General features: G+C 38.6%; 1 protein-coding gene across 1 annotated transcript in view; it reads right to left on the bottom strand.

The window, feature by feature from the left end:
• Positions 1-6,465: 6,465 nt before the first annotated feature.
• Positions 6,466-13,064, bottom strand: part of dhx35 (DEAH-box helicase 35) — an 18,006-nt gene continuing 11,407 nt past the window's right edge. Inside the window, exons 12-21 of the mRNA XM_017486798.3 lie at positions 12,064-12,274; positions 11,855-11,979; positions 11,640-11,694; positions 11,258-11,448; positions 10,864-10,941; positions 10,613-10,742; positions 10,202-10,283; positions 9,414-9,485; positions 8,584-8,695; positions 6,466-7,758 (exon numbers count right to left, since the gene is read on the bottom strand). Of these exons, the coding sequence (XP_017342287.1) occupies positions 7,720-7,758; positions 8,584-8,695; positions 9,414-9,485; positions 10,202-10,283; positions 10,613-10,742; positions 10,864-10,941; positions 11,258-11,448; positions 11,640-11,694; positions 11,855-11,979; positions 12,064-12,274 (1,095 nt within the window). The 3' untranslated portion in view covers positions 6,466-7,719. The remainder of the gene's footprint in view (positions 7,759-8,583; positions 8,696-9,413; positions 9,486-10,201; positions 10,284-10,612; positions 10,743-10,863; positions 10,942-11,257; positions 11,449-11,639; positions 11,695-11,854; positions 11,980-12,063; positions 12,275-13,064) is intronic.

Genomic DNA, 13,064 nt, shown 5'->3' with positions numbered 1-13,064 from the left:
AGATATGATAGCAGACTCTGCTTAAAGAGCATCTTTTCACTTTGCAGTGTGACTTTGAATTGTAGGGGAAACACTACATGGAGTTTCCTGCTGATGCTCTGTTTAGAGGGGGAAAAACTGCTATAGTGGCGATCTAACACCAGGCGCTACCGTATACGGCCAAAAGTATGTGGACACCTGGTCATCACACCCATGCAGTATGTGGTTCGTCGAGAAATTACGTCGGAAGCACACAATCGTCGGCTATAGAATGTCTTCGTACGCCGTAGCATTTCGATTCCCCTTCACCGGAACTTCACTTCAGTTACTTTTTGGTTTTCAGGCTTTTTTTTTTTTTTATTATTCCCTGTAACATTTCGTAAGCTTGATTACGACACAAACATAATGACTGACTCAGTCATTGACTCACTGAGTCAAACCCTGTCTCCGTTCTGATCATTACGCTTCTGTGCTCTTTTTTTAGTTCATTTTTTTAATGCGGTACTGAACAAAAACAAAACAAAAACAAAAAGACGATGTAAAAACAAAGAAATCTATAAAGAGCAGTGATAACAGCCATAAACGAAATAAAGTCGTACGTTCCCGTGACGACGCTTAGCTCGTGAAAAATGCGTCGGTGGTCTAAGGTCCGCTCTGATGCAGCTTTTATAAGGGAAATTATTTTTGACAAAGTATTTTGTTGCTCTTGCTTTTTATTGTTTGGTCTAAAAAGCATATAACGGCCTGTTCTTTACTGACAAACATTTTTTTGTTTGGAAAAGCGAAATGTTTCTTTTTTTGCAGTCATAAAAGCCTAAGATAATAAACATCCAAGACTAAACTAATATAAAAATGAGTGTACTGAAGATTTTTGCGCGGTGCTGCTGTATGTAGAAATGTTTCATTATTATTTCTGAAGGCATTATCTTTGCTTTACAGTCTTTTGCACAGTACCGTACAGAGATGTGTGTGTGTGTGTGTGTGTGTGTGTGTGTGTGTGTGTGTCGGGAAGGCAACAACAGCAGAAAATCGCTGGAGTAGGCAGTTTTTACGTCTGATGTAGGAGAATTGTTATTCACTTCTCAGACACTTCTATCCCAAGCTGAGCCGTTGAGGGTTAATCGTTTTGCTCAAACAATCCAAGCGGGTCAGTTCGGCGGACCCGGGATCCGAACCCGCAACCTTCAGATTAGCAACGCAGAGTCGTGACCTCTCGGCCTCCGATCGGAGATCCGCTCTCGTCAATCAAGCGGCGAGATACGAAGCTCGCAGGATAACCCGAGAAAGTCCGCAGCGATAAACATCATGCGACACATTTACCTCGTCAATTCGTCCTCAGGAAAATGTTCATCCCGGGCCGAGTCACTGCTGGTCCTGTTTATTTTTTTATTTGTTAGAAAATATCGCAGGGATCGGTTAAAAACAACCGTGGATTAGTCGGATGTTTTGGGATTGAAAACATTTCCACGCTCTCCTCTAGGACGCCGTTCAGACACCACTCCGAAAACCGGTGCACTCCGAAAACCGGTGCACTCCGAAAACCGGTGCACTCCGAAAACTGGTGCACTCCGTAGTGACCAGGTTTTAGACGCAGCGTAGGGTTAGGATTAGCTAACTAACTATTTTTTAAAGTGTTTTTTCATTGTTTTTTTTTTTTGCTGAAATGCACAATGAATTCATGGTATTACAGCACGTCTAGCTGAAACAGATAGACGTGTAATCATTCCCTGTTTCAAAAAAATCACAAATTTTCATCACCACAGTTTTTCCCCTCTCTTTTTTTACAAGAGTCAAATGAAAACATTAGTAGTAGTAGTAGTAGTAGTATTTTCATTATTATTAGTAGTAGTAGTAGTAGTATTAGAAGTATTATCATTATTATTATTATTAGTAGTAGTAGTAGTAGTATTAGTAGTGGTAGCAGTATTTTTATTAGTAGTAGTAGTAGTATTTTCATTATTATTATTAGTAGTAGTAGTAGTATTAGAAGTATTATCATTATTATTATTATTATTAGTAGTAGTAGTAGTAGTAGTATTAGCAGTAGTAGTAGTATTTTCATCATCATTAGTAGTAGTATTCGTAGTAGTAGTAGTAGTAGTAGTAGTATTTTCATCATTATTAGTAGTGGTAGTAGTATTTTTATTAGTAGTAGTAGTATTTATCATTATTATTATTAGTAGTAGTATTTTCATTATTATTATTAGTAGTAGTAGTAGTATTAGTAGTGGTAGCAGTATTTTTTATTAGTATTAGTAGTATTTTCATTATTATTATTATTATTAGTAGTAGTAGTAGTATTTTCATTATTATTATTATTAGTAGTAGTAGTATTAGTAGTGGTAGCAGTATTTTTTATTAGTAGTAGTAGTAGTATTTTCATTATTATTATTAGTAGTAGTAGTAGTAGTATTTATTATTATTAGTAGTATCAGTAGTATTTTCATTATTATTATTAGTAGTAGTAGTAGTATTTATCATTATTATTAGTAGTATTAGTAGTAGTAGTATTTATCATTATTATTAGTAGTATTAGTAGTAGTAGTATTTATCATTATTATTAGTAGTATTAGTAGTATTTTCATTATTATTATTATTAGTAGTAGTAGTAGTAGTATTTATCATTATTATTAGTAGTATTAGTAGTAGTAGTATTTATCATTATTATTAGTAGTATTAGTAGTATTTTCATTATTATTATTATTAGTAGTAGTAGTAGTAGTAATTATCATTATTATTATTAGTAGTAGTATTTTCATTATTATTAGTATTAGTAGTATTAGTAGTAGTAGTAGTATTAGTAGTGGTAGTAGTATTTTTATTAGTAGTAGTAGTATTTTCATCATTATTAGTAGTAGTATTAGTAGTAGTAGTATTATTAGTAGTATTTTCATTATTATTAGTAGCAGCAGTAGTAATAGTAGTAGTATTTTATTATTATTAGTAGTAGTAATAGTATTATTAGTAGTAGTATTTTATTATTAGTAGTAGTAGTAATAGTATTATTAGTAGTAGTATTTTATTAGTAGTAGTAGTAGTAATAGTATTATTAGTAGTAGTATTTTATTATTATTATTAGTAGTAGTAATAGTATTATTAGTAGTAGTATTTTATTATTATTAGTAGTAGTAATAGTATTATTAGTAGTAGTAATAGTATTATTAGTAGTAGTATTTTATTATTATTAGTAGTAGTAGTAATAGTATTATTATTAGTAGTATTTTTATTAGTAGTAGTAGCAGCAGTAGTAATAGTAGTAGTATTTTATTAGTAGTAGTAGTAATAGTATTATTATTAGTAGTATTTTTATTAGTAGTAGTAGCAGCAGTAGTAATAGTAGTAGTATTTTATTAGTAGTAGTAGTAATAGTATTATTAGTAGTAGTATTTTTATTAGTAGTAGTAGCAGCAGTAGTAATAGTAGTAGTATTTTATTAGTAGTAGTAGTAATAGTATTATTAGTAGTAGTATTTTTATTAGTAGTAGTAGCAGCAGTAGTAATAGTAGTAGTATTTTATTAGTAGTAGTAGTAATAGTATTATTATTAGTAGTATTTTTATTAGTAGTAGTAGCAGCAGTAGTAATAGTAGTATTAGTAGTATTTTTTTTATTAGTAGTAATATTAGTAGTAATATTTTAATAAATAGTAATAATAAAAATACTACTAATACTACTACTACTAATAATAATAATAATAATAATAATAATAATAAAATATTTCATACAACAAATATATTTCTTGTGATTCTTTTTTTTTATTATTAATAGAGTTGATTGTCTCAAAAAATCTCAAGTCTTGGATGTACTTAAAATGACCATTTACAAATTGCTGTGAATCACCTGATCTGCGAATTTGTTCCAGACTAAATGTGCAACCAGGTCAAGTAGCGGAGAGGTGGAAGTAGAAACAACGGATTTGAATAATATTTCATACAAATAGGTTTTCAATTCAACTGAAAGCACAGAGCAGCTGTAGAAGAGGCTAGAGAGAACATGGATCATTGGTATGTTTTTATATACATTTTTATGTACATTACTAAAGATTTAATGTACGGTTTCTCTCATTTATGTCACACTTTTAAGTTTTTTTTATTTTTATTAAGACTCGGCCTCGTCTCCGATGTGAGAATACGATGTGAAATTTTACAAGTAGTGGTGAAGCTCTTTAACCACTCTCGAACCCCTCCAAAAGAAAAGAAGGAAAAGAAATACTCCCAGGACAAACAGAAGAGCCAGAAGATCCAACAGACGTAATTTATTTATTTATTTATTTTTACCAGCATTCGTCTTTTATTTCTCAGGTTATAAATCCTTCCATTCTCCATTGTCTTTGTGTTGCTTCACCTTCAGCTGGTTAGAGTTTAAAGCCTCTGCAAGTAGCTCAAAGTAAATGTATACAGTTCTTTCGGAAACACAGGGTTTTGTTTCTGGACCTCATTACAAATCAGAATTAGTCGTGTTTCTATAGCAATACTGAAATAATGGCACATCGAAATATGGATCTTTTCGTTTCTCCACAAAGACCAATTTTTCCCCTCAAGTATACATTTCTGCGTCCTGATGCTCATCTGTGAGTCTACACTGACACCTTGTGGTAAGGGAAAGGCTAAAAACTGATGGACTGATGGCTGATATGGACTTAAGTAGCCTGGAGATTATAAACTTTAAAACAGAATCTGCCACAAGGTGCTCAGTAAAAGATTTTAAACACATTACAGTGGGGGAAAAAAGGTTGTAAACGAAAGCAGACGATTTCAAATAGCGATGGTTGAAAAAGAAAAAAGCGTCTTGGACAATTGAGACAAAAGGGTCGTGGAGGCCCGTGAAGTTTAATTTGCATATTCATGAATATTTATAGATTTTGCACTTTTGAAAATAAGGATAAAGATCAAGATGTTATTCAGTCACTTCAGTCATACTGTGGACGTTGAATAAAACGTGACATTATTAAATTAGCATAATTTGTAGTTAAAATGCGTTACATAACATCTGGCTTTTGTTGTGGCCTCTGTATCAGTTAGTCTCAGCGAAGGAGGCGTGGCCTCTCTATTGGTTAGTCTCAGTGAAGGAGGCGTGGCCTCTGTATTGGTTAGTCTGAGTAAAGGAGTCGTGGCCTCTGTATTGGTTAGTCTCAGTGAAGGAGGCGTGGCCTCTATCTGTTATTTTCAGTGAAGGTGGCATGGGCTCAATCAGTTAGTCTCAGTGAAGGAGGCGTGGCCTCTGTATCGGTTACTCTCAGCGAAGGAGGCGTGGCCTCTATCTGTTATTTTCAGTGAAGGTGGCATGGGCTCTCGGTTAGTCTCAGTGAAGGAGGCGTGGCCTCTGTTTTGGTTAGTCTCAGTGAAGGAGGCGTGGCCTCTGAATCGGTTAGTCTGAGTAAAGGAGGCATGGCCTCTGTATTGGTTAGTTTCAGTGAAGGAGGCGTGGCCTCTGAATCGGTTAGTCTGAGTAAAGGAGGCGTGGCCTCTGTTTTGGTTAGTCTCAGTGAAGGAGGCGTGGCCTCTGAATCGGTTAGTCTGAGTAAAGGAGGCATGGCCTCTGTATTGGTTAGTCTCAGTGAAGGAGGCGTGGCCTCTATCTGTTATTTTCAGTGAAGGTGGCATGGGCTCTCTCGGTTAGTCTCAGTGAAGGAGGCGTGGCCTCTGTATCGGTTAGTCAAAGCGAAGGAGGCGTGGCCTCTGTTTTGGTTAGTCTCAGTGAAGGAGGCGTGGCCTCTGAATCGGTTAGTCTGAGTAAAGGAGGCGTGGCCTCTGAATCGGTTAGTCTGAGTAAAGGAGGCGTGGCCTCTGTATTGGTTAGTCTCAGTGAAGGAGGCATGGCCTCTATCTGTTATTTTCAGTGAAGGTGGCATGGGCTCAATCGGTTAGTCTCAGTGAAGGAGGCGTGGCCTCTGTATCGGTTAGTCTCAGTGAAGGAGGCGTGGCCTCTGTATCAGTTAGTCTCAGTGAAGGAGGCGTGGCCTCTGTATCGGTTAGTCTCAGTGAAGGAGGCGTGGCCTCTGCGTCTGACAGTCCCAATGATGGAGCAATGCTATTTTTTTTTGTTGTTTAAAATTCAACTTAACCTTGTCGGATCTCATCTGTAAATCACATCCGATTGTATCATGTACCCTTTATATCAGGAGGAGTAACGCACATTTTAATAATAAACAATATCCTGATCCGTGAAACCCAACAAACATCATGAGCCTCACTGATAACGGCCCGCTATAAAAGGAGGGAGCGTTCGTGTGTGACCATGGTAGCTGATGCGCTGCAGTGGCTGAGCTGCACTACTGGAAGATTTAGCACATAATGAACACAGGAGGCGCTCTTTCACCATTTAGTTGCCAGCTCTTTGAGCTTCACCTTTTATGGAGTTTTGAGGCCGTGGCTAAATGTACAGTAAACGTGCAGTTCCAGAATATCAGTAAGAGTTTTATACAGTCTTTTATACACAATATGAGCGACAAAAAAACAAAAACACACACACACACACATACGTCATACCTGTGTGAAGATTCAGATTTATTTGAGGCGGACATGTATTTCATATCCATACAGATCTTTGAGATGAAAGGAAAGCTGGAGGAAGTTTTAGTTTCATGGAGGACGGACCACACCTCATCCTCAGAATAAAGATAATTGCGGAGATGAACCGGGTGAGTGTACTACGCACTACGTAAGATTTTCACAGTGTTCTGAGAGGAACCCAACATGCAGGAAGTTGATTCTGGAGTAATATCGTTGGAATAATACGACGTGACTTGAGCAGCAGCTACGGCTCGACTACGCAAAGTAATTAAATTGGTTTATTATCGTTATCATCATGCAGATATTTGTAATTAAGCTTGAGGAGTAACTTTTAATCAAATGAAAGCAGGTTGATGTCAAAATACCGACCATTTCTGTTTGTGCTCTCGTTCAAAAACGATTTTTTTTTTTTTTTTTAATATACCTTGGGGCATTAACTTAACGTTTAAAGTGTACAAGCTCGTTCATGTAAAAAAAATAAATAAATAAGAGGGAAAAAAATGACTTTCGAATGATTTCCTGACGAATTTCAGAAAACCAGCATGGAAGGTCGTGTAAGAATTAAAAACCAAAAAAAATTTCTCCAGGATTTCTGCGATTTTTGATGAAAGCACATTTTTAGGCACGGGTGTAAAAATGGCAACGTGATTTAATATTATAAAATGTCTTTAATATTTGGCACATAATGGTGAGGAAAAGGCCACTAAATCTCAGCTACACAGTTTTTTTCCTATGGAAAAGAAAAAAAGATTTCCATTGTGTAATTTAAAAAAAAAAAAAAAAATCTAAAAAATTAACTAAAAATAACATTAAAAAAAAAAAAAAAAAAAATTAATCCCAAGCTCTTAGGATCATCTAGATCACTCTCTTTCCTGAATTTTAATTTATTTTTTTTTAAATCATAAAATGAACAACAAAAAAAAAAATGGATAAAGGTTATTTCACTTCCCAAGTTAGGCCATGCATGATGTAACTCAAAAAAGCAGTAGAAAAAATAAAAAAAAGGAAGCCCCATGAACGACCTTTGACCTCAAGACAAAATCGTGTTCGTGTTCATGTGCTGGTGGACAATTTAACTCGAATACGAAGAAATAGATATAATCGTACACGTATATACAAGGCTGCTGCCTTATTACAATGTGTGTGTGTGTGTGTGTGTGTGTGTGTGTGTACACGTTCAAGTACTTTAGGATCATTAGTTCAGCAGCCAGTCACGATGGATGACGAATTCAGAAGACTTTGGACCGTTTGCTTCCCAGAGAGCCGTGCTGCGAAGGAGAAGAGACAGAGCGGGGAGGGAAAAAAAAAAAAGAGGAAATGAGAAACATAAAAAAAGGAGAGAAGAAAAAGAGAAGAAAAAAAAAAAAAAAACACAGACGAACATAAAAAGGGTGGAAATGTGCGAGAGGTGAAATTTCTTTCCTCTCTGACGCAAGTACTTTGAAATGAAGAAAGGCTGGAGGGAGTTTATCTACCGCGACTAGTTACATAAAACATTTCAGTCATCAGTTCATTTCAATACGAATATAGAATCCTCCATTATGAAAACTAATCCATAAGTAAATAATAATAAGCGTGTCTTTCGGTCGCAGTGGCATTGAAATCAGCTGCTGATCGTATGACACATTATGTCCATATTCCAATCCTGCGATTTCAGCAACCTCGGCGCACGACAAACGTTATGCAAATTAGGTTCGGCGACAAACGAAAACGATTGGCTCGAACGGATCCCTCGGCCCGATCCTCGGGCGTGTGTGTGGTACAGCTTTGGTTCAAAACTGTAATTAGTTTGCCAAATACTCGCTCACTGAAGCTAAAAATTCTGGACGGACGGTACACGCCCACGAGAAACAAACTTAAAGAGACACAAGCAACTTGTCGCTCGTGTGAACGCGGATCACGACCACGAGTCTCAGCTCAGTAGCGATTCATTTTTACAATGTATGATTATTTATTTTTGGCCCGTTTTGGTTAGGAAACGAAAGACAGCAGATCAAAACACAAAAGAGCAAAGAAGTGTGTCAAAGAAATCATTGTGTGTGTATGTGTGTGTGTGTGTGTGTGTGTGTGTGTGTGTGTGTGCGCACTCATACCGTGGCCTGTTTATAAAAATGAGGTGCCAGTTCCACCAGCCAGGACGATTCCACTGCAGTCACGTCTCGCATGTAGTACTTGGAGGTCTGAACCACCTCGTTAAAGACCACCCTGAAACGAAACACGAGACGTCCCGGTCACTGAAACGTCAACAGAAAGCGGCGCAGCCGTTCATCCAAATGCAGAACTTTCCGTACCTTGGTTAAATCCCTGTCTGAGGTCCATTCTGACAATTAAAAAAAAAAAAGTTGGACACGCCCACGATAGCCATTTGTAGCGTCCTTCAAAAAGTGTTTACTTTAAAAGGACCCTTCAAAATGGCCGCTTTAGGACACTTTTTTGTTTTAAAAATGGTCTCTACAGTATGTGAGCTTAAACGTCCAATAAGAAACGTTATCATATCAAGTCCTCGTACCGTCCAGCACGAGACATGAGGAGGGGTGCCAATACTTTAACCTCAGCGACATTACGTTCCGGTATTACCTAAAAAAAAAAAAAAAAAAGTGGCCGAACGTTACATTTTCAATCAGGTCCTTCGGGTAAGGTCTACTACGCTGTTATGTTCCGGTCGGCTCCGGAAATATTGGCACCTTTTGTGTCTTTATCGTCAATTTGCTTAACCTCACACTGAAATGATGACAGAAATCTGACTCTGGATCGACGTACATTCATCCTAAGCAAAATAAAAGTCCACGTGTAGAAGCCATTTGGCTTCATCAGAGAAGACTCGGCGCAAAAACGTGTTCCACGAAGTACTAAAAATCCAGAATCGTATGTAAAAACATATTTACAAAAGAACAGGAATCCGTACGGATTCAAGGTGGCGTACCATTTCGGAGGCTTCTCTCCGTAAAGCACAGAGTTGGGATGAATGTGGAGCTCCCGGTCATCCCGTAAAGTCCTGAGTGTGGACAGAACATGAAAAGTATAATACAAGTATCATTTATCCCACAGCGCAACTGAATACTGGATCCTGATTGGTCAGAAGGTGTTGATGCATTTGAATACATTATTAGTTAATCAGTGACGGCTCAATCACAGCGACATGTACGACTTGTTTTATGTACGAAGACGTTTATTTACTTAACGTTTACGGAAGGAGTCTCCAGTGTCGGTGAGTAAAGCTGAATCTAAGTTTTCTCTCTTTAATTTTTCCATCTATTTTTTTTTAAAATTCAAGAGAGAGGGGGTTCGGGAGGGGGGGGGGGGTTTCGGGGGAAGAGGTTGACTGTTTACAGCTGCTATAATGCAACAAGTGAGAACAGGAACTAACATGTTTTGCGAATCGTCCCCAACATTAAATGTAACAATAAAAGGATAAAAAGTACAATAGTCATTCTCTGATAAATAAATAAATAAATAAATGGAAAGAAACTGTTATTTTGGCATATTGCGGAGGTACTGTAGTACTAAAACACTCCGTGGTGTGCTGTTATAGGAAAATAATCAGCCTCAGGTGGTAACGGTAACTCACCACATCATCGCCGATTATTTTCCCCCAACAGCGTGTTTTATTCCTTAATAAACAACTCAAACGGTATTCTAGACCTGTCTCAATAATGCTACGAAAGCGTACTATCAGCACACGGTTAGGGAACGTGACGAGAAACGTCTCACCTGTAGGATCCGGAGTGATGCAAGCGCGCCGCGTTAGCAAAGAATCCCGACACGATGCACCTCAGGATCACGTCTGGGTCGCCTGAAACACAACAAAGAGCAAAATACCAACGGGCGTACAGACAAAAACCTTTCAAACGAGCGGAAAAAAGTAACAAAAACACGATCCGGACATTTCATTTGGAGTTTTGAGACAGTAAAGCTCCTTAAACAGAGCTTAAGGCTCTGTCGTATGCTGCGAATTCACCACGAGATAGTGGGTGTGGCTTAGTTTGATTGACAAGCTGTTGAAACGCACCGTAGTTCTCGTCTCTGTCTGACTCAAACGTTTGTTCATTTTTCCCCCCGATTTTTTTAATCGTACCAAGAAAGCAGCCTTAACGTGTTTCATCGTCAGGAATGAACTCAGACCTTCGCTGGAGGTCCGAGGAACCTTGAACTTGTTCAGCAGGCGACGGAGCTGCTCTCGGACCGTCACGGCACGCAGCAGACCCTTATAGTTCAGGAAGTGCTCCTGACACCACTGAGAGCTCTTCTGATGCTGCAGGGGACAAAAACAAAAGGATTTGTAGGAAGGATCGACGTCATGACTCCGATACGCACGAGGACGGAAGACGCAGATGAAGAACGCGAAGCGTCTCACGACGGGCGAATTTACTGACCTTCACGAAAGCCTCGTAGACGTTCAGCATGGTCAGATGATCGCCTTCAGCCACAGCGAACTTCCTGTGCTCGCGCGCCTGCCGATCCGAAACAACGGAAAGTATCGTTTCTATAGCAACGGCTCATTCATAAGCAGAAACGTGCTATCTAACATGTATGGAAGGAGTCTCCGGTGTCGGCGCTTTGTTAACGCTAAACCATTTGTGAGTCGAAAGAGTCGACTCTATTTGTTCAGACGAACCAAATGATCCGATTCGTTAAAAACTTCTTTTTTTTTTTTTTTTTTTTTTTTTTTTAAAAAAGCCGGAATTTACGACGTGTTCGTGATAATCTGCAAAACCGTCATCCCAGGCTGTGCTAAACCGCATAAGAAAGGAGAAAAGACGGACTCACGGCGGCTTTCTTCTGATTGGACGGCACGGTGAACACGTTCTGGATCTGCATCATGGCGGCGATGGTGATGATCTCTTTGGAGCAGCCGAAGTTCCCCGACTCGAGCAGCATCTTGGCGAACATGGGGCTGAGAGGGAACTCGGCCATGTGGACCCCCGTCGGCTCCGTCAGACGCCCGTACTGATCCAGACCTAAACCGGGACGTCACGATCATCAGCACGCAAAAAAAATCATCAGACTTCAAATATTCAGCTTTTCCAGGGATTGTTTTCTACATGATTTATGGTTTCAAAAAAGAAATCAGAGGACAATTCCACAGGATTTACATGAGCTGATAAGCATTTTACAAAATCACTCATCAGGATCGATGAAAGCATCTTACCCCCGAGAGCGAAGAGCAACTCCAACGCCTGCACCATGGTCTGCGCCGGCGGCGGCTGAAACAGAGAACGGAATGAAAACACGCTAAAATAAAATCACGCGGTTCTCGGAAAATAATCAACAAGGAAGTGCAGTGGATTTTCCTTCACTTGGTAAAGCATAAACACAAGTTACAGCTTCTATTCGTATCGATGTGTCGTCGCATGCAGCACTCACGGACAGGAAGCTGAAGCGCAGAACGTTATCGATGCCCAGAGCTTTGAGCTGGAGGATAACCGGAGCCAAATTACTGCGCTGCATCTCGGGCACGGTGCTCTCCGGAAGCTTCTCGAAGTCTTCCTCTGAATAAACGACAGCGGTTTAGGAAAAAGCACGCCTGGGAAAAAAAATCGAAGGTCTGCGGCGACGTATACGGCGTGACCCACCCGTGTAAAGCCGGAAACATTTCCCGGGCCGGTTACGTCCGCCTCTTCCCGCTCTCTGAGACGCCGAGGCTTTGGAGATGGGCGTCACCACAAGAGACTCGATGGCTGTGAGGGGGTTGTAGCAGCGCAGCTTGACAAACGCGCAGTCGAGCACAAACGCGATGCCGTTGATGGTGATGGACGTCTCGGCGATGTTCGTGGCGACCACCACCTATATCACACAATATCAGATTTATTACATTGCGAACCTTGTTTTTACTTTGCCATTGTCTCAGACGACGTTATTGTTGGCATACGTGGAGACTCATATTACCTGTGACACCATTTAATAATAATCGATATCCTGAAGTGTATAATCAAACGCATATATTCAAAAATAAATATTATTATTATTAACCTTATCTCATTACAATTACAACATATAATCCCTATATATATATATATATATATATATATATATATATAATCTGTTGTAAATATCTTCTAGAAATTACAAAAGCTTGTCCAGAGAAAAATAATAATAATAATAATAATAATAATAATAATATGAAAAAATAACATGAGCACAATGAGCGATCAACGGGGTCCAAGCACCACAGCGTTCATAAGGTTTTGGCTATAATTCAGAAACGTCTTAATGTATATAAAAATGCAATCGAAAAATTTTATTTTAAAGGCCGCCATTTGGCCAATTTAGGTGCCGTCGATTGTGTTTTCAAAAAGTAATTAAAATTTTTTTTGTAAAAAACGATATACAAACCGCTTGTCTGATTATGAAATACGTTTCCATGTGGCCGACATTTTTACGGTGTCATTTTTGTCCAGAATTTGTGTCTCATCCCTAATAAATATATTTATATAGACACTGTTAACTATATACTTGTCTAAATGTTAGCATACATTGCTAGATTTTACTCCACATTAATCATCTCAAAAGTATTCTCCTTTCACTACGACAGCAAGCGAGCCTCTTTCGGGTAAGAGATCCGAGTCGAGACGAG

This window comes from Ictalurus punctatus, chromosome 15, assembly GCF_001660625.3.
Source record: "Ictalurus punctatus breed USDA103 chromosome 15, Coco_2.0, whole genome shotgun sequence".
In the NCBI taxonomy this organism is placed as follows: Eukaryota; Metazoa; Chordata; class Actinopteri; order Siluriformes; family Ictaluridae; genus Ictalurus; species Ictalurus punctatus.
Note: the sequence above shows the minus strand (reverse complement) of the source record. Positions and strands in the feature narration are given on the sequence as shown.